We start from the raw sequence: 27,546 nt of genomic DNA on the forward strand, positions 1-27,546 counted from the left end.
GATGACTCTAATTGAAGCATTGCAGGTCAGGAAGTTCCCATATTAATAGGACCCCAGCTGAAATTCCAGAGCCAGCTGTTCAGCTTGCTCACCTTTCTCTTCTCCCTGGGAGCAGGGCCAGGAGAATAATCCATTAAATAAAAAGCAATCACTTTGCTCTAAGATCATCTCTGACATTGACCAATCCTACAAGCAGTTCAGATATTTTTAACATCCTCTCAGCCTGAAATTTCTATGACTTTTCTCTACCTACCACAGATTTCAGGTGACTCTGGATGGAAGACACTCATAGTATCAGGTGTCTTGCCAAGCAGCACCCTCAAAGGCACAAACCCCTTACCCAGTGAGAAAAGCAGAAGAGGTTGGGGGCCTTCTCTCCCGCAACTAACAGCCTATTTGCAGGTCAGCAAGCATTTTCTATAAAGGGTAGGTAGCCTATATTTTAGGCTTTGCAGGTTATCCAGTCTCTTTGTAACTACTCATTATGCAAAAGCAGACAAATCAATATATAATTAAAGGACATGGATGTATTTTGATGGAGCTTTGTTTATGAACAGAGAATTTGAGTTTTGTATACTTTCAGGATTTGAATTTCAAAATACTGTTCTTTTGATTATTTTTTTTTTTTTTGGCAACCATTTAAAAGTATATAAATTGGTCTTCATTTCTGGACCATACAGAAAATAGAGGCAGGCTGGATTTGGTCCACAGGACAAATCCTGGCCCCGTGTGTTCATGTGGGGCCTTCCTCTTGGCAGATCTTAAATGCCAATATTTTAAAAATGTTTTTTCTTCCTAGTATTGCAAGACTGCCAAAAACCTGTGGTGCATTTCAGGGGTTTTAGCTTAGCTGTTTGCCTCTAGACCTTGCAGCTTCTGAATTGACAGATGTCATCATGGGATAATGGGTTGTCTAAGATCTCTCAAGTCTATATTTTGTCATTGGCATCAAACATGATATATAGAGAAACAGTCTTGTGGACCTATAAATATTATTGATTTTTGTGTTTAGAGGCATAGCATTCTGCTGGTTATTAAAGAATCGGTGGTATGCAGATCTATACATATGGCTCTCAAGACTCCTCAGCTTTCGGCTGGCTTCCCTAACCTCTAGCAGTGGTCTTCTACCTAGGCAGTCTGGGTTCTTACCACAGCCCAGAATCAACAAAATCAGCTGCAAATTCTTCCCTCACTTCTTCAGGGTTTTCTCCTCTTTGGAATCCTAGGCCTGTTGTTTCAGCAGTGCTGATGCCTTTAAATTGTTTATTTTTTACATTTTGTGTAGATTTTTTTTGTGTTCTCATGGTTTATAAGCTTCTCACTCCATCCTACCTGGAAGCAAAAGTTTTATGCAGTATTTTTTAAATTGAACATTTTAGAGCTTATTGGATTGCATAACTATAAATTCTTTATTATTATCGTAATTAAAATTTTGATCTCTCAAAATGGAATTCCATGATGTTGTATATATGTGCATACTGTCATCAATGTGCATATGTATTGTGTGTGCGTGTGTGGATATGGATCTGTAAATGTTGACATTTTTAGTTCTGTTAACACTGGTACATAAAGTTAATTCCTTGGTCAACTACAAAAGAAGAAGCTGAGTGAAAGAGTGATGGAAGGGAGGTTATCAACTGATTTAAATTATTCTTGGGCTAGAGAAAAAAACTAGCAAATATTTTCTTACTGTTATCAAGGGGGACATGGGAACATAGATGGCTCCATACAAATACATATTAAACAACCATCTGTTGACACCAAAGCAACCATTTTATCTTGAAGCATAATGTACTAAACGTGAACGCATACTTCCTTCTCTCACAATACAGTCGAAAGTACTAAAGTCACTACATTCTGTGCATTTGTCATCGCTCTGCATTTTTAGAGTTTTAGCACCAGTCTACATAGCAGAAAAAAAAAATCTCCACCTACTACTGGATTCTAATATTAGTATTTGGGGGAGTGCCATTTAGCAAGCCAATATAGTCTTTTACAAAACGCCACAGAAATAGTGGTTAACTATTAAACAGTTTGGAGGCAAGATCAGTGAACTGCATATAAAAAACATCAACATATGTGTCTCTGGCCCCCACAATCAGTACCATGGGGTTTCTCCTGAGACATTGCTGATCACATATATCTCAGTGGTGACACATCCCCCAAGATTCACTGAGCTATAGGGTTAACATCAAACATGATTCAAGCCTTGGGGTGCCTGGGTGGCTCGGTCATTTGAGTGTGCAACTCTTGGTTTCAGCTCAGGTCATGATCTCATGAGTCATGAGATGAAGCCCCATGTCCCCATGTCAGGTTCTGCACTCAGTGGGGGAAGTCTGCTTGAGATTCCCGCCCTCTGCCCCTCCCCCCCCACTCTCTTTCTCATAAATAAATAAGTCTTTTTGAAGACACCTCATAGGATCATTCTTTTCTTAAAGTTGAAATGTAATTAAATTATCACATTCAGAAGAAGAAATTGTGTGAAATTTGGAGTCAAGGAAACTTCTAATCCGAACACAAATCTGTGGGCTCTTGGGAAAGGTACTTCTTCACTTCTGAGAACCTAAGGTTTCTTACCTGTAAAAATGGGAAGGATATCTGTTTCCTGTAGATTCAGCTTCACAAATAAAAGGGACAGTGCTTGTGACACTACAGGCTCTCAATAACTGTTCCTTTCTTTTCCTTTTCTGTGTGTTCTGAGCCAACAAATGAGCCTCATAGAAGACAAGAGGAAGAATTCAGAATAGTTGGCCTACCTAAAGAGCTTTGAATTATTCTAGAGTATCCTGGAGAGATGGAAATGAACAAAACCCTTGCAGGCTAAAATTATCTGCCTAGCTAATTCCAGCCTAATATTGATAGATTAAAGATTGTCCCCCTCTATTCTGTTACGATGGCTCTAAATTCTCAGAAAATTGTAATCACAGCTGTACATACTAGGTGGCTTCATTTCCATATTCAATGTGTATGAATTATAAGGCAGTTTTCTCATATTGCTGTAAAAACAATCACATAATCTTAACCTCTTTACCTATGTGAGAACTCCATTTCCATTGACATTTAGTTAAAACTAAAGTTTTGAGTTATTTATCTTTAAAAAAAATGGTGTCCAAAATGCACATAATTGAAGATAGCATAAGCTATGTTTGGAATATATATTAAGTGGATTTTTTTTTCAAGAGGAGGTTGCCTTTTTTTATATATATCAATATAGTGTACTGAGTTTTCCTTTTATTTTGCATTTATTTTTAAATTTTTTTCTTTGAATTCAATTTCCCAACATATAGTATAACACCCAGTGTTCATCCCCTCAAGTGCCCTCCTTAGTGCCTGTCACCCAGTCATCCCATCCTTCGTTTGTTTCCCAGTGTTAGGAGTCTCTCATGGATTGTCTTCCTCTCTAATTCCCCCTCCTCGATTTCCCTCCTTTCCCTTATAGTCCCTTTCACTATTTCTTATATTCCACGTATGAGTGAGACCATGAGAAGGGTGCCTATTCTAAAATAATAGAAAACACTAATCAATTTTAGGTCATTTCTTTTTTCTTTCTTTTCCAAATTTTTAAGTTCCAATTAGCTAACATACAGTGTAATATTAGTTTCAGGTGTAGAATTTAGTGATTCATCACTTATATTCAGCCCCCAGTGCTCATCACAAGTACCCTTCTTAATGCCTATTTAGCCCATCCCCCTGCCCCCCTCCCCTCGAGCAGCCCTCAGTTCTCCATAGTTAGTCTGTTTTCTGGTGTTTCTCTCTCTTCCCACCCCCCATGTTCATCTGTTTTATTTCTTAAATTACACATATGAGTGAAATCACACAGTATTTGTCTTTCTCTGACTTATTTCACTTAGCATAATACTCTCTAGCTCCATCTATGTCATCACAAATGGTAAGATTTCATTCTTTTTTTATGGCTGAGGAATATTCAATTGTATATGTGTGTACCACATCCTCTTTATCCATTCATCAATCTATGGATTGATGTCGGATTGTTTCCATAATTAGCAATTGTGGATAATGCTGCTATAAATATCAGGATACATGCATCCCTTTGATTTAGTACTTTTGTATTCTTTGGGTGAATACCTAGTAGTGCAATTGCTGGATCACAGGGTAGTTCTACTTTTAACTTTTTGAGGAACCTTCATACTCTTTTCCAGAGTGGCTGCACCAGTCTGCATTCCCACCAACAGTATAAGAGGGTTCCCCTTTCTCTGCATCCTCATCAACATCTGTTGTATCCTGTGTTGTTAATTTTAGCCATTCTGACAGGTGTGAGGTGATGTCTCATTGTAGTTTTGATTTGTGTTTCCCTGATGATGAATGATGTTGAGCATCTTTTCATGTGTCTGTTAGCCATCTGTACGTAGTTGTAGGTCATTTCTTAAGTGAATTTCTTAACTGTCACACAGATTAGGAAACACATAATTTTATTTTTGTAGTTCACATTCTGTTCCTAGAATGCATAGTTTATTTCTTTTTCAAATAGGGGCTTTGGCCTGTTGTCTCATTAAATTTGTATTGATAATTAATGACCCTAATTTCTCAACAATAAATATGAGCAAATTAATTTCACCTTTGAATATTTGTTTTCCTGATCTAATAAACCTAAGATTATGTTTGTAAAGTACCTTGATAGCTTTCCCCTAGGAATAATTCAGTAAAACAGGCTCTGGGGCACCTGGGAGGCTTATTGGTTAAATATCTGCTTTTGGCTCTGGTCATGATCTAGGAGTCCTGGGATTGAGCCCATGTTGGTCTTCCTGATCAGTGGGGCATCTGCTTCTCCCTCTCCCTCTGCCCCTCTCTCCTCACTCATCCACTTGCTCTCTCTCTCAAATGAATGAGTAAAAGATTAGAAAAAAACAGACTCTAAAGATACCCCTCAAGTACTGAAACTTTAGAATTGAAAAATCATTGATATTTTGAACTCCTATCTTTAAATATTATGAACTAATTTGAATGTTACTTTGTTTTTATAATGATATTTAGGATGTTTTATTAAAAATTTGAGGAAATTTAAAATATCTTAATAGAAACTGTTCTTATTTTGCTAACTGGTACTTATTCATATTAGTCATGATTTTTTTATAGCAGCATTTTGAGGTATGCTTCATCCAATAATATAGTACCTTTTCCAGTGTTTTCAGCTTAGGGGTACTACAAAATACCAACACTTTAGGAATATAAATCTTTTGTGGAGGAAATAATAAAATAAAATCAAAATAAATCATATAGGATAGATTTTTCCACTGCTTTGCATAGATACCAATTCTTCTGTTTATGGCTGACGTCTGTAATAATTGGCCCCCATCTACTCTGAGTGATTAGTGTCCAGACCATAAAAGTTGTTAAATATTTTAAATATCATTTTTGCACTAATCATTTATGTATTTCTCTTTTCTACCTCCAATCTTTATCATGGCTATAAAATAGTACCTGTGTAAGGATTATAAAATTGCATCCTTTTATTCTTGATTGCTCAAGTTTCTTTTATATTTAGGAATGAGTTATGTCTTGTCTTTACTGCTTAATGCATGCAGGTTTGAAAATAATATTGACAGCATCAAATCTGCTTGTTTTGTGCAATAGCAAAATAATTTCAAGATATTTCAAATATGGCTTTTCAAAGTTTTTTATTTTGAAATATTTATAAATTCACAGGAAATTCTAGGGAGGGCCCAAACACCCCTAACAAAGATCCCCAATGTTAACACCTTACATGAATATAATACCGGATCAAAATCAGGAAACTGACACTGGTACAATCCACAGATTGATTTCACTAGCTATCCAAATACTGGTGTATGTATGTGTATGTGTGTATTTTCATGCAGTTATATCACATATGTAGTTACATGTGACCATGACCACAGTCAAGATTCATAACTCTTCCATCCCATAAGACTCTCTTATGCTACCACTTTATATCCATATCCATCCCCTCTCACTGCACAACCCCTAACCCTTAACAACCACTAATCTGTTCTCCATGTCAATTTCTTTGGTATTTCAAAAATGTTCTAAAAATGGAATCATGCAGTGAATAAACTTTTGAGATGGACTTTTTTCCACTCAACTTAATTTCGTTGAAACCCATTCAAGTATGTGTATCAATAGTTTGCTACTTTTTATGTACCACTGTTTGTTTAAGCATTTACCTGTTGAAGGACATCTAGGTTGATTCCAGCTTCTAGTTAATATGAAAAAAGCTGCCACAAACATTTGTATATAGGATTTTTCATGAACATAGATCTTTTACCTGGGATAAAAGCTCAAGACAGTAATTGCTAGGTTTTTTGGAAAATACATTTTTAGCTTTAGAATAAACAGCTGTACTATTTTCCAGAATGGCTATATTCTTTTACTTCCCACCAGCAATGAACCAATTTTCTCTACATCCTTTCCAGCATTTGGTGTTATGACTTTTTAAATTTTAGTTATTCTGAGAGGTGTGTAATATTACATTATGGTTTTAATTTGTATTTCCCTAATGGCTAATGATATTGAACATCTGTTTTGAAAAATATTATTTATTTATATGAGAGAGAGAGATTGTGAGAGAGAGCACAGTGTGGGGGGGAGGGAGAGGGAGTCTCTCCACTGAGCAGGGGGCTCCTTTCCAGGACCTTGGGATCATGACCTGAGCCAAAGGCAGGCAGACGCTTAGCCAACTGAGCCACCCAGGTGGTTCTTGAACATCTTTTCATGTAATTATTTCTCATCTGTGTATCCTGCTTGGTAACATGTCTGATGATGCCTTTTGCCCAAATCTTAATTAGATTATTTTTTTAAATTTGGTTTTGAGAATTATTTACATATTCTATATATAATAAATCCCTTTATCAGATATGTTGTTTATAAACATTGCCTCCCAAACTATGATTTTTATTTTATCCTCTTAACGGGGTCTTTTGCAGAGAAAATATTTTTAATTTTGATGAAGTCAAATTTATCAATTTTTAGCAATTTATCAAATTTATCAATTTTTCCTTTTCTGAAACATGCTTTCAGTATCAAATATAAAAACTCTCTAACCAGCCCTAGACGCCAAAGAGTTTCTCATTTTTCCCCTAAATTGTGTACTTCAATATTTGACCTGTAAGTCTGTGACCTACTTTGAAATAATTTTCGTATAAGGTGTAAGATCTAGGTTGAGATTTTTAAATTATTATTATTACTATTATTATTATTGCTGTAGCCTATGGATGTCCACTTGCTTTAGCACTGTTAGGTGAAAAGGCTATCCTTCCTCCAGTAAACTGTGTGTACAACTTTGCCATAAATCATTTGGGTTCCATTGATCTATGGGTCTTTCTCTGCACCAGAACCATCCTGTCTAGATTACTGTAGCCATATTCTAATCCCTAATATTGGGTACACTGATATTCCCTAACTTAGTTTTTTAAATGTATAAATAGATAGAAGGTTTAATTAATCAGGAAGATTTAAAAAATTCTAAATGCATATGCATCTGATAACATACCTTCAAGTTTTATATAAAGGAAAAAATTACAAATCTGAAAAGAGGATTTGAAAAATTTATGGAGTATATTACCTCATGTACCTCTCCTTTCTCAATATTTTAAACAAAAAGAAAGATTTGAATAACAGAAATAGTAATCTTGATTTAAAAGCCACATATAGACACTGCACTTAGATGGAAAGTACGTTCTCAAGCACACAGAGTACTTTACAAACAATGAGTACATGGTAGTCTGTGGAGCAAGTCTCAAGAAATTTCAAAGTTGACAGTCCTGTGTTACAGAAAACCTTAATTATGTATCAATAGAAAGATAACTAAAATACTGCCCATGCTTTGAAATATAAAAACGATTTTAACATGTGTTTTTTCCAAATTTATTGAGATATAATTGATATATTGTATAGTTAACGATATACAACATTATCATTTGATACACATATATATTGTGAAATGAATGACACAATAATAAGTTTATTGTGTTAATACATCCAACAACTCATATAATTACTTTATGTGGGGGGTTGGGATGAGAACATTTAAGATTTACTCTCTTAGCAACCTTCAAGTATAATACATAGTACTATGAACTGTAATCAGCATGCTGTACATTATATCTCCAGAGCTAATTCATCTCATAACTGGAAGTTTGTATCTTTTGACCAACATCCCCCCATTTCCTCCATTTCTTAGCCTTCCATTCTGCTCTGTTTCTATGAGTTTGCAGGAGAGGGAGTTCTAGATTTCATATATGATATCCTACAGTATTTCTCTCTATCTAACTTATGCATAATACCCCCAATCCATCCATATTGTAACAAATGACAGAATTTCTTCCTATAGCTGAAAAATATGCCATTGTAGACGTACATTACATTTTCTTTATCCATTCATCCATTGATGGACACATAGATTGTTTTCATTTGCTGGCTATTTTGAATAAAGCTGAAAGGAACATAGGAGTGCAGATACCTCTTCCAGTAGTGATTCAGTTTACTTCAGATACATAGCCAAAAGTAGAATTTCTGGATCATATGGTAGTTCTATTTTTAATTTTTTGAGAAGCCTCCATATGTTTTCCATAGTGGCTCTACCAATTTATATCCCTAGCAACAGTGCCCAAAGGTTCCATTTCTTTCTACATCATTGCCATCTTTATATTTTTGATAATAAATATTCTAACAGGTATGAGATGATATATCCTTGTGCTTCAGACATATTTCCTTATGATTAGTGATATAGAGCACATTTTCATATACCTGTTAGCCATTTGTGTGTCATCTTTGGAAAAAAGTCTATTCAGATCCTTTGCCCATTTTTTAACTGATTTTTTTTTCTTTTTTTACTCTTAAGTTGTATGAGTTCCTTATACATTTTGGATTTAACTCCTTTTAGATAAATGATTTGAAATATTTTCTACCATTCTATAGATTGTCTTTAAACTTTTTTTTATTGTTTCTTTTGCTATTTAGAAGCTTTTCAGTTTGGTGTAGTCCCACTTGTTTATATTCTATTTTATTGCTTGTGTTTTGGCGTCAAATCCAAAAAACTAATTGCCGAGATCAATGTGAAGAAGCTTTTTCCTATGTTTTCTTCTGGTAATTTTTGGTTTCAGATCCTATATTTAAGTCTTTAATCCATTTCAAGTGATATAGGGGTCCTATTTCATTTTTCTGCATATGAATATACAGTTATCTCAATATCACTTATTGAAGAAACTATATGTCTCCCATTAAGTACTCTTAGCTCTCTTATTAAATGTTAGTTGACTATAAGTGCATGGGTTTATTTCTGGATTCTTGATTCTATCCCACCTGACTATGTGTCTCTTTTTATGCCAGTACCACACCATTTTGATTATTTTAGCTTTATGATCTAGTTTGAAATCAGTAAACATGATGCCTTGATTTTTGTTTGTTTGTTCTTTCTCTCTGGATTGCTTTTGCTATTCAGGGTCAGTATGATTTCATATGAGTTTTAGGATTTTTTTTATTCTGTGAAAAATGCCATTGGAATTTTGATAGCAATTTCATTGAGTCTATAGACAGCTTATAGATAGCTTTGGGCAGCATGGACATTTTAGCAATATTAGTTCTTCCAATACATAAATTCAGGATATGTTCCCATTTATATATGTCTTCTTCAGTTTTTTTTCATCAAAATCTTGTATTTTTAGTATATAGAACTTTGATCTCCTTAGAATTTCTTTATTTTTTATTCTATTGCAAATGGGATTATTTTCTTTATTTCTTTATCAGATAATTCATTCATTTCTGTATCCTAAAACTTTATATAATTGTTGATTACTTCTGACAACTTTTTGGTATAGTTTTTAGGGTTTTCTATACGTAAGATTATACTTATTTGCAAACAGAGATAATTTTACTTCTTTTCTGATTTGAATACCTTTCATTAATTTTCTTTGCTAATTTGCTACTTTCTTTGGCTAGGACTTCTATTACTATGTTAAAGGAAGTGATGGGAATGGGCTCCCTTGTCTTATTCCTTATCTTAAAGGAAAGATTTCAACCTTTCATCATTGACTAGCTGTGAGCTTAACTTATTATTTATTATTATGCTTTTATTATATTGAGATACATTTCTTCTCTGCTCAAATTGTTGAGACTTTCTATCATGAATGAATGTTGAAATTTTTAAATTGGCTTTTGTGTTTCTATTGAGATGATCATATAATTTTATCTTTCATTTCATTAAAATAGTATGTCATATTACTGGTTTACGTATGTTGTACCATCTTTTGCATCCCAGTGGTAAATTCCACTTGGTCAGAGTATAGGATTCTTTAATGAACTATTGAGTTCACTTTGCTAATATTTGGTTGAGAAGTTTTACATCTATATTTTTAAAATATTTTATTTATTCATGAGAGACACCAAGAGACAGAGACATAGGTGGCGGGAGAAGTGAGCTCCCTGCAGGGAGCCTGATGTGGGACTCAATCTCAGGACCCCGAGATCACAACCTGAGCCAAAGGCAAAGGCTCAACCAATGAGCCACCCAGGGACGCCTTACATCTGTATTTATCAGGGCTGTTATTAATTTCCTTTTCTTGTAATTTTTTTTTTTTGTCTGCTTTGGTATTAGGAGAATCCTGGCATCACAAAATGACTTTGGGAGTATTCCCTCCTCTTCAGTTTTTTGGAAGGGTTGCAGAGGGATTGGCATTGCTTTTTCATTTTATGTTTGGTAGAATTCACCAATGAAGCCATCTGGTCCTGGGCTTTTCTTTGTTGAAAAGTCATTTTTATGATTATAGTATTTTAATGAAAATTATAGTCTTTTTTATAATTATTTGTTGAATTACTTCCAGGACATCCAGAGGGGAGGGACAGAGAAAAGTGAGTCCATACCATCTTCTCTGGGACCAGATGTCTAAATGCTACTTTTGATATTAAATGATAACAATAAAGTTTACTTTATCATACACTCTTTCTTTTCCATCTACCAACACCCTGTGAGGGTAGGCAGATTTTTTAACCCCTACTTTTTTAGTTAATAATGCATTAACTGAAATAAAGCATTCCAAAGATTTTAAGGGCCTTGTCCAATAAACATAAATTTAAAAATAAGGCTAAATCCAAACCACCCAAGTTTAAGGTAGATCTCAATGTTATATCCATCATACAACATCACAGTATGTTTTAGCTGGAGACACTAAGCTCTTAAAAATATGTTAAACTGGTTTAAAATATTTTTACTTGGGACCAAGATGGCGGCGCCCAGTGAGGGGCAAGCGTTTGCCTCGGGGGTTGAAAAGACTTGGGGTGCGGTTGTTCGCTCCCCAGAAGGGACCCCTCAAAAGGTCCGGCAGCTGATAGATGAGGGGATTGCCCCGGAAGAGGGAGGCGCCGAAGCGAAGGACACATCTGCCACATTCCAGTCAGTTAATGGGTCACCCCAAGCAGAACAGCCGCCATTGGAATCTACAAGTAAAGAAGCCTTCTTTAGCAGAGTGGAAACATTTTCTTCTCTGAAATGGGCAGGTAAGCCCGCCGAGCTGTCTCCACTTGTCTGTGCAAAATATGGCTGGGTCACAGTTGAATGTGATATGCTCAAGTGCTCCAGTTGTCAGGCTTTTCTCTGTGCCAGTTTGCAACCAGCTTTTGATTTTGACCGATATAAGGACCGATGTGCCGAGCTGAAGAAGGCCTTGTGCACTGCCCATGGAAAGTTCTGTTTCTGGCCAGACAGCCCCTCCCCAGATCGATTTGGGATGTTGCCATTGGGTGAGCCTGCTGTTCTTGTTAGCGAATTCCTAGATCGTTTTCAAAGCCTTTGTCACTTGGACCTCCAGCTTCCTTCCCTGAGGCCAGAGGACTTGAAAACTATGTGTTTGACAGAAGACAAGATCAGTCTTCTTCTGCACTTGCTTGAAGATGAACTTGATTGCCGAACTGAAGAGAGAAAAACTACAAGCAAATTAGGCTCAGACATCCAAGTCCATGTCACTGCATGTGTTCTCTCTGTATGTGGCTGGGCCTGTAGTTCTTCTCTGGAACCCATGCAGCTCTCCCTAATAACGTGTTCACAGTGTATGAGGAAGGTGGGGCTCTGGGGCTTCCAGCAGATTGAGTCATCCATGACCGACCTGGATGCATCCTTTGGCCTGACCAGCTCCCCCATCCCAGGCCCTGAGGGACGGCCAGAGCGCTTCCCTCTTGTGCCTGAGTCTCCTCGGAGGATGATGACTCGGAGCCAGGATGCCACATGTTCTCCTGGCTCAGAGCAGGCTGAAAGGAGCCCAGGTCCCATTGTCTCCCGAACTCGGAGCTGGGACTCTTCCAGTCCTGTTGACCGTCCTGAGCCAGAGGCCGCTAGCCCCACCACCAGAAGCCGTCCTGTGACCCGAAGTATGGGAACAGGAGACAGTAGTGGCCTGGAAGTGCCGTCTAGTCCTCTCCGGAGAGCCAAACGAGCTCGCCTCTGCTCTTCTAGCAGCTCAGACACATCTTCCCGAAGCTGCTTTGACCCCACCTCTCAGCATAGAGACTGGTGCCCTTGGGTAAATGTGACACTTGGCAAGGAAACCAGGGAGCATGGTGGAACGGAGACAGATGCCAGTATCTCTACAGAGCCAGGCTGGAAGGCTGTGCTGAACATCCTCTTGGCCCACAAGCAGTCCAACCAGCCAGCTGAAACAGACTCCATGAGTCTCTCTGAGAAATCCAGGAAAGTATTCCGAATATTCCGGCAGTGGGAATCTTTATGCTCATCCTGAAGACATTCTAGCCCTTCCCAGAGAGAAGCAGAATGAATGACTTTGGGAAATGAAGTCTGAATTTCTTTGTGGTCAGCTGATGCCAAGTTTTTTCCATTCTGGTATAACCATCAGAAGCCATCATCCTTGCAAAAGGCAGTGAGTGTCACTCTCTGCATCTGACTGAAGGGAAGCCTGTTTCCATGCGGGGGTGTGGACAGGTGAGGTACAACACATGTGGTCCTATTAAAAGAGTGTGGGGTCACTTCAACCAGACAGAAGACCAAGGCCCTGAGCACGTTTAGTGTCTTTCCGTACTGGGCAGTGTCTCAAGGGCTCTTGTATACTGGGAATATGACAGTATGTATTAATAAAATATTTGTGAATATTCTTAAAAAAAAATAAAAATAAAAATAAAATATTTTTACTTTATAATTTTGTATTTAAAAACATAAAAGGGAACTTTTTCATATATTCTTAACATTCTCTCTGGTCTATCATTTATAAATAGACCAATCTGTATAATTTTATGATTGAATAATTTACTTGTCATTTGATTTATGTTCTTAAATTAACAGAGTGAATTTAGCTCTTTGAAAGACATTTTTAAGTAACTATTGATTTATATTTTATGTTTCTCAATTTAAAAGAAAAAGAAGAAGCTTTTGTGGGTTTTATGCCTTCACAATTTCTAAAAATGTTCACTACAGTCCACATAATGTTGGAACAATTTCTTTAAGAGTTAAATGCGGGTCTCTGTCAATCATACTATGAGACACAGTCTTATGTGTCCCTCAGTGGTTAGATCTGTTCATCAATGCAGAAAGCAAAACAGAAAGGTGAAGCTCTGATCTGAATATTATAGACAAGTTCTTTCAGAAGTAGGAAAAACAGATCCAGGCCATCAACCCAAAGCACTGAACATTAACTATGACTTGTAGTTGATAGGGTGGGCAGGGTGGAGGTGGGAGGGATTGGGATAGGAGGCTTAATTTAGGTTGCTGAGGTGACATGATCTGATGTCCCTCTTGGTACATTTAATTTTAAGGTTTCCTAAATACATGACAAAACAGTACTTTCCAAGGAAAAGTGGGTATTTGAAAAGTTTGTTTGTTTGTTTTACTAATTTGGGTGAAATTTGAGCACATATGACATAATCCAATGTATGATTGTGGCCTAAGCATGAAGCATCTCAAAGTGCCTGGTATAATACATGTTCAGTGAGATCACTCACAGCTATAGTTAAGGGCCTATCCATTTTACTATTAAAATCTCGTGTCGGGTAGCCCCAGTGGCTTAGCGGTTTAGTGCTGCCTTCAGCCCAGGGCATGATCCTGGAGACCCAGGATCGAGTCCCACGTCAGGCGCCCTGCATGGAGCCTGCTTCTTCCTCTGCCTGTCTCTCTCTTTGTGTGTCTCTAATAAATAAATACAATCTTAAAAAATAAATAAATAAAAAATAAAAACTCATGTCTTCAAGAAATTACATATCCAAGAGATCAAGATTTTATGTGCTCTTTGTAGAAACAACTTGAATTTAAAAAGTTGCCTTAGACAAAAAGGGGCAAACACAATTTGGATGCTTTGATGCCAAAACTGCATAAAGAACCCAAATATATTTAGAACCATTATTTCCGAGGCACCACTTCAAATCAGTAATACAAAATCAGTAGGAAATTTTATTGACTATATTTGTTCTTGAACTTCTTACCAGTAAGTAATAAATCATGGAAATTATATTATCACTTTTTTGACCATAAAATTAAGCTTGACAATTTCATATTGATTCCCAATACTTGCTTTGATTTTTTTAGAGTCTTATTTCTCTTCTTCCACATTATCTTTTCAATTTATTCTAACTTATATTTTTTCTCTTCGCCTCATACTTGTTTGCTTAACCCAAATCTTTTCTTTGAGGTTGTTTGATTCACTCCTCCAATGTTTTGAGGTTACCAAAAAATTTACCTTTTCCCTTTGATTCTGGTACTCAATTATCATATATCAAAAGTCATGTTATTACTTTTAATGTGGATTACCTAGTTGCAAACAAAGCAGGCTGACCTATTTGTCCATATGACAAATATTTGTTGGATATCCACTCTGCTTGTAGAATTGAACTATGCCTCATGAAAAATGTAAATAAATGCAACCTGTTCCTCAAAAAGCAATACAATTGACAAGATACTATAGTCAGCATTCCAAATAATGAGGAAAGTTTAATGATGGTGTGAGGAATCACCATCACCCAAGAGGAAAATAAAGGACAACCAACCATGAACAGGAGTGTTCAAAGAAGGCTTTTTTGAAAGACATGGCATTTGAACAGAATTTTATTTTTATTTTTATTTTTTCCAAGATTTTATTTTTAAGTAATCGTTACCCCCAACATTGGAATCTAACTGATCTCCACCCTGAGATAAAAAGAGTCACCTGCTGTACTAACTGAGCCAGCCAGGTGTCCCAAGAATCTTAAAGATGATTTGGATTCACAGTCATTCTTAAAGGTTCAGCTTCTGCTGAATTATTTCATTAGGTCACCTTCTCTTTCCGGTCCACTCCTTCTCCTTGGGTGTTACTCCCTTTCTCATCATGCTGATGACTCAATTTTTCCTTTCAATCCTGATTAATTCTGCCTGCTATTATTAATATGCACAGGTGCTATGTCCATTTCTGTTTACTCCGTTAGATTTTGTTTCTATTATGTTATTATTGCTTAAGTAATTTTCAGTACCTCAATCCTCCACTCCTATGCCAACCAGCTTTGCATTTGCTATACTATCTTTCCTTTCAAGTTCTTCTTTTAAAAGGCACAAAACTTGTCCTTTCCATCGCTACACTGTTACTCTTACGTGCGTTCTTTCGATCTTTAGTCCATATTTTCATGTATGAAATCCCTTATGCCAGAAGATATTTCTTATATTTTTTGAAATGTATTCTCTTAAAATTACCTCATTCCAAATGGATATCTTCTTTCACTATTCACAATAATGTACTTTCCAGCTATTCTTTCATTCCTTGCTTTTTATATTCAACATAAATTCAGGGTTTGTGTCTTTATATTCAAGATTCTGCATGATTTCTGTCTCACTCCATTTGGTTTCTTTTCTTTGGAATGCTACCAGCTGTTTTTACTGTTTTTTTCTATTCCATTCTGATTACTAATTTTTTTAATTCATTTAAGCATTTTTGGATCTCCTTAAGACGACAGTTCAGAAAGGTCCACGTACCAACTTGGTATATTGATAGCACATGGATTTGACCTCCAAATACTAAGGGAGCACCTAATAAAATTATGACACAGGAAAAGGATAAATGAATATATAGTTTGAAATATTATGAGCATTTTGGGCTTCAGTACATTTTATTTTACAACAACAACAAGAAATTCAACTTCCAAAAGTTTGAGTTTTAAAAAGAATATTAAGGTTTTTTCCTTTGAATTGAGCTTCCTATGTCTGTGTGAACACGTTTAAAGTTTAATAAATTTTACATACACGGTATTTTACGAAAAAAAATCTGTTACATGAAAAAACATTTGGTTTTTCACCTTTAAATGGAGAAATTACCATAAGCTTCTATGGATGGAAGATTTTATGTCTTCATTATTATCTGTATGGGTTGACATTTCCTTGTTTTATTGGTCTACTTGCTATTCCGATTCCGCCAAGATTATTATTTTGTATAAAATTCTGGCCTCATGAAAATGAAAGCTTGTGCTCAAAACTTATACATCTCACTCTAAATTTTGAATGTGTGTTGCCTCTTTGTCTAGTAATTGGGGCTTGGCAATCCTCAATAACTGTTTATATTTAATTTAATTAGAATCCTAGTGCCTGAAGTTATGTCATATTAGCTCTTTTTCCAGCATAATTTTAAAATTACCTATTGAGTCTGCAACTCATAGTTTTCTTGAGAGTGTAACTGAATTATAATCCCATCTCCTAAATAGATGTATTATCATACAATTTTTTATCATCTTCACACAACTCATAACTAACAACTCAACATATGCCTGATGCCCTAAAGCCAATAGGTGCCTTTACAAAATTTGTCAGGAGAAAACCCAATTTGCAGGTAAATAAATAAGAAACATGTGATAGTTAAATCTTTTCCTCACCTAGGATAGCATTCCTCTTGGTTTATTCTCACATTGATACCAGTGTATGTGATAGTATGTAAGAAAACCTTTCAAAACTGCAAAGCACTAAAGGCTGCAAGTTGATGTTACTATTGTGGTGCTAGGTGCTCTCTAAATTAATATATGCTGGAGATTGTTCCCCGGTGATGAGAAGGCTCAGATGGTAGTGAAAAACCAACGCACTGAGTCTGAGCAGGTTGTAGCTCTTTGATGACTACTTTGCCTTTTACACGTATCTGATAAAAGAGCTCATTTAAGATCTCTTCTCACTCATTTCTTCCCTCTCTTCTCTCCTCCTGCTTCTGGACTCTTTCATTTAATGGCTTCTGAATTACAACTTTCTACTTGTGAGTTCATTTGGAGTAAAGAAAGTTGACGAAGTACTGTGTTTAGATCCCCAAAGGGAAACCACTACATTCATGTATGATTGCATAAGAAATAAATATAGTGTGTGTGTGTCCATGTGCCTGTGTCTGCATGTGTTGTACATCATTGGACACAGCAAAAATTATGGCATAATAAATACATCTGCTTAATTAGAGAGGACTTCTTTTACAAAATAGACTTTTGTGTGAAGTTTTTAGAAAGGCTAAAGAAGTACAGCATGACACAGAGGAAAAACAAAAACGTGTTATACATGCGGATTGACTTGAAGATGCGGTTGTGTGGGAGAGAACAATTAGGTTTTCCTGACTAAAGCTGGGATTGGAAGCAAATAAAGTCATATGTAAGTATAAAAGTAGATGAGCATAGTGAGGTAAAAGGCAGAAATGTTATAAAGTGATCTTATACTTCAGCTGCTTTGGTGTATTTATTGTTTACAAAACATATTTATTTTGTAAAGCATTTATGCAGATGTCAGATTTTATCCTAATCAGCATTCCATGAACTATTGAAAATTAATATTCACATTAAGACACCAAGGCCTAAAGAGGACAATGATTTGCCTAAACCAGTTGCTGATTAACTTGCAATTAGATTCTTCCCTCGTGATTCTTCAGTTAGTGACCTTTCCCCATATTATATTGTCACTCCTCATGGGGTGAAGCTCAGGGATAAACAACTATCAAGAGTCCCTGGGATTTAGAATGCTAACTCCTTCTCCTAGAAGATGTCCAGCATTAGTACCATCGTTGCTGTCATAAACAGAAACCGAGATCTAGAACAACAGCATATGTTTAGGATGCTGCTGCTTAGCATTATTGTGCAACTTGGGAATTCATGCTTAGAAGAATGCTTGAGTACTCTCCCAACATTCCATTGGGTTTATGACATCCCATATAAATGGAACGGTGTTGCAGCTAACATTTACTAGTATTATTTGGAGCACATGGTTCCTGCCATCCTTAGAAATGCAGTATTTCCTCAAAGAGTGCTAAAAGCTGTCTTAAACTTTTTAAATCCATAGCTTGCTTCAAGGGCAATATGCAATCCTTCAAAGAAAAGTTTTCTTTTTATTAAAAAAGGTGTTTATTGACTCCTTTACTGCCACAAGGCAGATAGATTTAGAAAATATTATTGGTTGCTCCTTGGTTCCATCATCATTATTGTCTATATTAGTTTTGTCTCAAAATTTGTTGCCTTTTCTTCAAAGATTGTTTTAGGACTGTGTATTGTGTATGTATATAAAATCATAGACAAATCTAGCAAATAAATAACTGCTAATTTTTTTAACTAAACGTAAAGTAGTCAATTTAAGATATTAATGTAGATTGGGGAACTACACTTTGCCATGAATGCAAATTTATTATTGCAGCAAAATTGGTGATGAAACATTTGAAAGGGTGAAGAAATGATCATTTTTGAACCGAGTTATTGTAATAATTTAATACTATCCCGATAACTCTGAGCCATGGGACTACAGAAAGGGAACATAGGGGTGCCTAGGTGGTTCAGTCAGTTAAGAGGCTGCTCTCAGCTCAGGTCATGATCCCAGGGTTCTAGGATCAAGCCCCACGTGGGGTTCTCTGCTCCACAGGGAGCCAGCTTCTCCCTCCCCCTATTCTGTTCCCCTTGTTCTCTCTGGCACTCACACACACACTCTCTCTCTTTCTGCCAAATAAATAAATAAAATCTTTTTTTAAAAAAGGGGACCATCGGATAGTCAGTAAGAACATGGACTCTCTCTGAAGCTATACTGCTTCAGTTCAGATCCTGGTTCTGCCCCTTACTGGCTGTGTAAACCTGGGCAAGTTACTGAATCTTTGTACCTCAGTGTCCACATTTCTACAGAAGAAAAATTGATCTTTCTCATCATAGTGAAAATTGAATAGATTAGTATATTTAAAGTGCTTAGAAATATGCCTGGCATAGTATAAACACTGTGTAAGTCTTTTTTTTTAATTTTCTAAAAAACAAACATTTATTGAATGTCTCTCGTGTCAGGTGCTGATATACTGATAAAAATATAAATGTCTCATAAAAATACCAAGTGGTTTTTAAAGTAAATTAAAAATTATCCCAAAGTAGGACAATCGGGGGCTAAGAATTAGCACATTAAACTCGGTTTATAAAAGAGCAACAGATGTCATCATCCTAAATGTGGTCTTCTTACTGAAATAAAATTGATAGGGCAGCCCCGGTGGCAAAGCAGTTTAGCGCCGCCTGCAGCCCAGGGCGTGATCCTGGAGGCCCTGGATCGAATTCCATGTCGGGCTCTCTGTATGATGCCTGCTTCTCTCTCTGCCTCTCTCTCTGTCTCTATGAATAAATAAATAAAATCTTAAAAAAAAAAAAAGAAAGAAAATTGATAAACGTAATTCACTTCTTATGTAATATAACCAGTACTCCAGCTCATTTTGGGCATGAAATGGTTAAAAAACAAAATAAATTTTCCATTCTTAGATGAGTACAGGCTGTGTATTGCCTTGTGAAACAGTTTGGTTCAGCCACTAAAATTCACTATTACAGAACACAGAGAACCCTAATAATTTGTTAGTACACAAAGGATTATTTAACAAGTGTTAGGGCCCTGACAAAGAAACACTTGGTTGTTTAATTTTACTGAGAATTATTTCACTTTTTCTTTTCTTCTGGTAATAAAGGCTTACCTCAAAAACATATTAACTTATATCTTATGCCTGTTTTGTGTGTTCTAAGCTTGACAGTAAAGCTGACTTTATTGTAAAGCATCTTATCTCAAGGAAGTGACAACTTTGTGTCTTAATCATACACGCTCCTACTTAACAGACCCATTGTGTTCAGCCAATGGACTGGGATTTTCTTTCTATTTAGAAGTTTATTCTTTTTTTTAAATATTGTATTTATTTATTTGACACAGAGCACAAACAAGGGGAGCAGCAGAGGGAGAAGGAGAAGAGAAGCAGGCTCCCTGCTGAGCAGGGAGCCCAAAGCAGGGGCTCGATCTGAGCAGAAGGCAAACACTTAACCAACTGAGCCACCCAGGAGCCCCTAGAAGTTTATTCTTGTAAACAGGAACAAATTATTATTTCTCTGTGTCTCTCTATCTTCTGTGGAAGCAGTAATTTTAGTGGCTGACTCAAATTGCTCCATAGTTCTGTGCATACTTCATAATATCCTGAAAGAGAAAATTTATATTGTTTTTTGAATCTTCACATGCCCAAAGTGATCTAGAGCTCTGATTATGTTGCATGGCAAGTGAATGATGAAAAGAATGGGTGAATTATGTTGACCAAATTTATTCCATTAAGAAAAAAAAAACAGAGCCTTTTAAATATCTTTCTGTAGTCAGTCATTCATAATTCCTACTTCTAAATAAAGAATAAATAACACATTAATGCCTATTAATATGTTCCAAGCAATTTGTCATTATTAATTCTCAATTTCCTGTTAATTTTAACTTTTTTTTTTCAGTTAACTGGTGCTTGATTAAACATAGTTTCTATTTTTTAATAAGTGTTCTAGATGTAGATGACAAATTCTACAGTGGTTGAGTACAAAAGATAGAAAATATATAATTTCTTTAAAGAGAGTAATAATCTCTTTTAAGTTCAGTTCCCTTTGGATCAAAAATGATTTTTCCACCTACATTATGTCAGCACAGAGCTAGAGGCTTGGGCTAGAGAGATGAAGAAAAATAGTCCTCAAGGTGGTTTTACATCCTGATAATGAGACAAACATATGTTTGGAGACTTTCAATGCAAAATGGTAGAGGCTGATTTCCACAAGAGCTTAGGGAACACAGAGGAGGAAGATGGAGTGCATCAAAGGCATTTTGTATTTTCTGCATTAATTTTACTGGTTGTTCCTTGGTTTAAAAGCACCATGGTAGGTGATAGGTAGAAGAAATTGCATCCGAAAATCACTTAGAGAGAGGTTACAGGAAGGATGGGAGGGGAAGTGAAATCAGGAATATTTTAGAGTGATCCATTATCATTAAGCAAATTGGAACACTGGGAATCCTATCCCAGGGGTAAAGGCAATATAAAGCTGTTCTTCCCAGATAGGAGCCAAACAGTCTCTAGACTAGCACTATTATTGGAAATAGAAACTCTCTGAAAAAAATAATTGGGAGAAACAGCCAACTGTGTTTTAAAGTGGTGTCTTTATATCAGGGAGGTATGAGAGCCTTTGCATGTGGCACGATCAGATTTTCTTTACTTGGGCTCATTCCAAAGAGAGGAAAGAAATGCCATGCCATTAGGATGGTCTTAGGAGAACTTTTCAGTTGGCAAGTATGTGTACATTTATGTAGCAAGAATTCCTCCAGTCTTCTTCACTAAAGAAACACAATGTAATTGGAGGGGACTTCCCATAGCACAAGGCCAGGGACCCTGCATCATTTCTAGCATGGAAGGTTTAGGAAGGTGTTTGCACAGAATAAGTAATAAAAATAGTGTTGTGAAATGCTTTGTTTCCCATTTGGTCTATGTCTCCGGTGGTTCTGATTCTAGACTGGTTCACAAATATTGATTAGTAACTTTAGTCTATGCAGGTCTTAATTTACTTTTAGAAATTAATTTAGTTATCAAAATTAATGGATGATGTGCCTAGTTTTCAGAGAGTATACATATTTGTGAAAGATATCAAATCCATATATATTATGAACTGTATCTAGACTTCTGCCCAGAGAATATGCAGCTCCCCAGAGAATTGTGAACTAGTGCTAATTTACTTACTGCTCTATTGTTTCTTTAACCTTGACTTATTCAAAACAGTGAGTTTGTTAGGCAACAAGTAATAGTAATGATGGCATCCCTACCCTAAATCATCCCTACCCTAAATCTGAACATGGTACCTGAAATTCTTCTCCTGTAGCCTTTGACCATTATCCCGCCCACCTGTGAGTGATTTTGCTATTATTGACCTCCTGACTTGGCTTCACTGTGTCACCTCCGCCTGACTCCTACCTCAATCAGATTTATTAGCTGTAAGCAGCAGCACTCTCTCCATCAAATCTGTCACAGAGAGGAATAGCCAAGGTGTCAGAGGCATCCTTTGCTTTAACCTCCCAGTTATGGTCTGGCAATCAGTTAGCTGTGTATCCTATGGACCTTTTTTTTTTTTTTTTTTTTCTGTGAAAAACTAAAGCTTAATAATATTAAATAACTCAACTCAGAGAAAGTTACTATTGGAGACCTACTTGAAACGTATTTTAATTTTAACATCAGTGTGATACAGCTGAAATGATTTTTCAGTGGTTTGAAACACATATTGTATTTTCACATAATTTTGTAAAATGCAGATACCCATAGAAAAGCAAAATGAGAATAGCCAGCAGACCTCATATACGTATTGTACATACATATGTATAATTTATACTTTGATGTACACATGGATAATAATGAGTACCTTTAATTTATCAGTCCCTATCACCACCTAATCTCCTACATTCAACCCATTTCATACATTTCTATTGACTGCATGAATCATTAGCCACTGAGTTTGTGTCCTCTGCAAAAGGGAAGTGATGAAAACAAGATCTAGTATTTTGTCTACTATATATCAGGTTCTGTAGTAGGATGCTTTCATATATTATCTTATTTAAATCTCATAAAACAATGAGAAAGGATTATAATCACCATCTTACAAAAAAGATAATGAGTCTGTGACAATTGAATAAACTAGCCCAAAGTTCACTAAGTACAAGCTCTGGGAGTCAAACTAAGATCTTTTTTTTGTTTTGTTTTATATTTTTAGTTGAATTGTTTGAATAGGTAATATAGTACATGGCGCAAAGTGTGTAAAGCAATGAAGTTTTCCCCCTACTTGTGTGCCGTCGCTACCAGTGTCCTTACCCAGAAATAAAAAAATTTGTTGATGTCTTATATATTCTTCTAGAGATAGGTTTCTTTCATAAACAAGCAAAATAAAAATGTTTATATAGAGCTTTTTTGGTTTTTATTTTGTTTTAAAAAGAAACAATGTGGAATGCCTGGGTGGCTCAGCAGTTGAGCGTCTGCCTTCGGCTCAGGGCGTGATCCTGGAGTCCCAGGATCGAGTCCCACGTCAGGCTCACTGCATGGAGCCTGCTTCTCCCTCTGCCTGCGTCTCTGCCTCTCTCTCTCTCTCTCTCTCTCTCTCTCTGTGTGTGTGTGTCTCTCATGAATAAATAAATAAAATCTTTAAAAAAACAACGTGTTTTTAATATGTAGGTATATCAAATCATGACACTATACACCTTAAATATGTACAGTTTTTGTCAGTTATACCTCAATAAAACTGGAAAAAGCGTTTTATATGCAAATAAAAAATGAAACAGCATTTTAAATTAAAGTGTTCATTGTAAGATTATAGCATATTTATCAACTCATTTAGGGTATGCCTAAATTCTGTTGTCAAAAATTTTACTACCTTAAATAATCTAGCATATAAGTCATTTCATACATAGGTGAGGATGCAGTTTTATTTTTTAAATGCTAATCCAGTTGTCTCAGTATTATCTACTGAGCAATCCTTCCCTTCCTTTCTAACATGAGATACTGCACGTAATCTAATATTCAACTGCATTTTGCATTTGCAAATCCAATTCTTTGTGACTTTGCTTTATGTAGTGGCCTCCCTCCCAATAACAATAACCTATAAACATATTGTTGGGACTTTCTTGATATCTATTAATTTCAGGTCTAACAACATTTCTCAGGCCCCACCAATTTAACTCCCAGTACTACCAATAATATTTTGTTTTAATTAAACTCTCTTTTGCTTGGCAAGATGTCTGAAGCATATCAATTAGCCAATTAGTTCTGATCACTGAAGTGTCTCTTTGGCTCTGTTTCCACCAAGACACAGCCTTGCTCACAAAGGACCATCTCTTAGGATTAGAGCCCGAGGCATAGCCGTGTGTCCTAAGGGGCCAGTTCCTTAGGGGTTATTGTGAGGATTAAGTGAGTTAATGTAAAATTCAAGAATGTCAACCAGATTGGAGAAAGCATTTCAAACATGTAACAGAAAAGCAGATATCACAGTGCTAACAGGTGCAGACCCTGGAGCCAGGAGACTGGGTTTGTACCTATCTCGTCACTGTCACCTATCCATCGTGTACCTTTGGCAGATTCCTTAACTTCCTTGTGTCTCCATATCCTTATCTGTAAGATGGGAATAATAATAGCGCCTACCCCCAGGGATGCCACTTGCTTATGCTGTCGCTTTGTGTGAATTTGGAAAAAGACAGTTGCCTATTAACTTTGCAACCTAAAGGCGTCTTTGTGTGAAGAAATAGGAACTCCTTCATTCCCATGCCAAGGCAAGGACAAGATGCGCTGAATGAGGGTGGAATTGTAGCCCCTACGCCCACTCTCTGCCACGTGCCTTTATGCAATCCAGTAGTACAACCCCACACCATGATCAGTCTACACTGTGGGATCACTGTGTATAATAGAGGAGTTACTACTTGTAAAACACTTAGAACCATCCTTAGCACATAGTCCGCCCTCAGTAAGTATAGCTGTTCTCTTACCTAGTGCTTCTCACAGTTTATTTCTGAGCCTGGCTTTGCCAGTACTACTGATGACAGCACCATTTTAAAACCCAAAGACAGGGGATCCCTGGGTGGCTCAGCGGTTTAGCGCTGCCTTCAGCCCAGGTTGTCCCAGGATCGAGTCCCACATCAGGCTCCCTACATGGAACCTGCTTCTCCCTCTGCCTGTGTCTCTGCCCCTCTCTCTGTCTGTGTCTCTCATGAATAAATAAATGAAATCTTAAAAAAATAAATAAAAAAATAAAACCCAAAGACAAGTAGAGAGCTTTTTTTAAATACCTCTCTTTTGGTAATCACCACTTATTTTATTTTTAAAAAAAGCTTTTATTTATTTGAGAGAGAGCATGCGTGAGCGGAGCAGGGTGGGGGAGAGAGGCAGAGAGAGAGGGAGAAGCAGACTCCCTGCCGAACAGAGAGCCCCACGGGGGGATCGATCCTAGGACCCTGGGATCATGACCTGAGCCAAAAGCAGACATTTAACCAACTGAACCACCCAGGTATCCCAGTCACTATTTTAATTATTTGCAAGGCTATTTATATCACATATAATCCAAATAACTTAATTAAATTCTCTAGGTGTGTGTGCCAATGCACACGTGCACACACACACACACACACACACACACTTTTTTGTTGGGGAGGGGGGCAAATTTGAATTGGCCTAATCACTGATCTTAAAACATCTGCTGAATTCCCAGTTTGTCTTCACACCTGGGCCTGGGTAAAGCACTTCCAATGCAAAGTTGAATGGGACACAGAATCAGATCTCTTTCAAGAGAAATAAAATCGGTGGTTACAGTTCAGTGCAATGCATGTTAGGCTCAGAGTGGAAAGGGAGCACAGAGTGGGGGCTGATTAGGAAGCACGTCAGGAAAAGATTTCTGTAAGATGTGATCCTGGGTTTGTTCAAAAAAGTTAGGAAAAAAAACAAACAAAGGGAAGTTCAGGCCAGTAAAGGCATAGAGATGATAACCAATTCCATTTCACTGGGCCAGAGGCTTTGGTAGTTTTGAGGGGAGTTTTTTCTTCTTTTATTTGAGAATAGTAGACACACCATGCTACATTTGTTTCAGGTGTACAACATCATGATTCAAATCCTCTATCCATGCTATGCTTACACAAGTGTAGCTGCCATCTGTCACCACACGTGCCCTTACAGTATCACTGACTGATTCCTAGCTGTGCTTTATTCTCCTCACTTCTTCATTCCACAACTGGAAGCCTCTGTCTCCCTTTTACCCATTTTGTTCATCCCCCACTGCCTCCCCTCTGGCAACCTCAGTTTGTTTTCTGTGCTTATAGGTCTGATTCTGCTTTTTTGTTTGTTTATTTGAGTATAGAGGAAGATTATTTGAGAAAGGAAGTTAAAGGAGAGTGATCGAAGCCACATTTGACTGAGTATTGAAGGAAGCCAGAGTAAATACTTAGAAGTTGATCCTAGAAGTAAGAGAGGGTCATTTAAATAATTTTTGCTGAGAATTTATCTATCTAAAACTGCATTTGGGGGTATAATTTTATGGCTGAGTTGCACAGGCTCAGTTGGAGCAGAGAAACGATGGCAATGGGCCACTCAAGATATCAGGAACCTGAAGTGAGAGATATTATGAAGGAGGAAGTGGTGTGGTTTGAAGATTTGACTGGATGATAATGGGGCTGGCTGACATTTTATCTGTGCAAGTTAAGCAGAGAAATCATAACCAAGGGATGACATACATTTTTCTTTCTTTTTATGCTGTACGTTTAGGGCCTTTCTTATAAGGAGTTCTTTAATTCTCTTTCAGAAAGCAAACTATATTTCCCAGGCTCTGGTGGTCTAGAAGTAAACTCAGATTTTCTAGATTTAGGCAAAATAACGTAAAGGAAATTTTCCCTATGATAACCTGCATCTTTTCATAATTATCTCCTTATCTATGCCATATGGGATACCTATAGATGTTAGAAACATCAACTTCTCCAGAGAACAGCTTAAGGATTTCTCACAATGAAATGCGTCTGCTAACGGCTTGATAAACCATATTGTGCAAGGTGAACCTCATGCCCTATGGTTCAGGAACATGGCACAAGTCCCCCATCTATACATATAGTCTATAATGTGCCTATCGCTATCTTGTAAAACAAGTATCTACAAATTAAGATTTATGTACTAGTAAACCTGTTCCAGTTTATGATGACTTTCAATGACCTACCTACAGACACCTGTTCTTGTCAGTACAAATTGGGTTGGTTCACTTGTGCCATATGTGTATGCATTTGAAGCCTAGACTCACTGAATTTCATTGGATTAACACCGAAGATGCTGAAAACATGTTTTGTTACTTGATAAATCTCTTGTATTTTTCCCCAGGTTAACTATAATCTTTTTGATATTTTTTATTAGTATTACTTTTGCAATTAGTATTCTAAAATAATAATATGAGGAAAACTGACTATAAAAGCAAAGTTAAAATATGCACTATGCAAGTATTATAGAATTTATAGAATTATTTCTAAGGGTTGATAGTAATGGGATTAAAAACTCAGAATAAGATGCATGTACTTGCCTCTAGCTCATCATCAAGTACTTCTTAAACTTGTGAAGGATAGCATGGGCATTTGAAAAATTCAAGTGCCACCCAGAATGACTGACTATACCTGATTGAGAAAGGTATTTCTTTGATGTATCACTTTTAGAGAAACCAAATTCTTATCATTTCATTTGTGAAAAATATATTTGATGCAGGATGGAAAAATAAGCTATGCCTTCTATGTGGACCATTAACATATGCAGAATAATTTTTTTCTACAATCTGGTCTGCAGACTAATATTG

At 36.6% G+C, this 27,546-nt stretch overlaps 1 protein-coding gene across 1 annotated transcript in view; it reads left to right on the forward strand.

Annotated features, from left to right (window-relative positions):
- Positions 1 to 27,546, forward strand: part of LOC118355879 (zinc finger C3HC-type protein 1-like) — a 33,242-nt gene continuing 5,696 nt past the window's right edge. Inside the window, exon 1 of the mRNA XM_049114660.1 lies at positions 1 to 27,546. This exon is cut by the window's right edge and continues 5,696 nt beyond it. Within this exon, the coding sequence (XP_048970617.1) occupies positions 11,175 to 12,722 (1,548 nt within the window). The 5' untranslated portion in view covers positions 1 to 11,174 and the 3' untranslated portion in view covers positions 12,723 to 27,546.

The sequence above is a fragment of the Canis lupus genome, chromosome 9 (assembly GCF_003254725.2).
Source record: "Canis lupus dingo isolate Sandy chromosome 9, ASM325472v2, whole genome shotgun sequence".
NCBI lineage: Eukaryota > Metazoa > Chordata > Mammalia > Carnivora > Canidae > Canis > Canis lupus.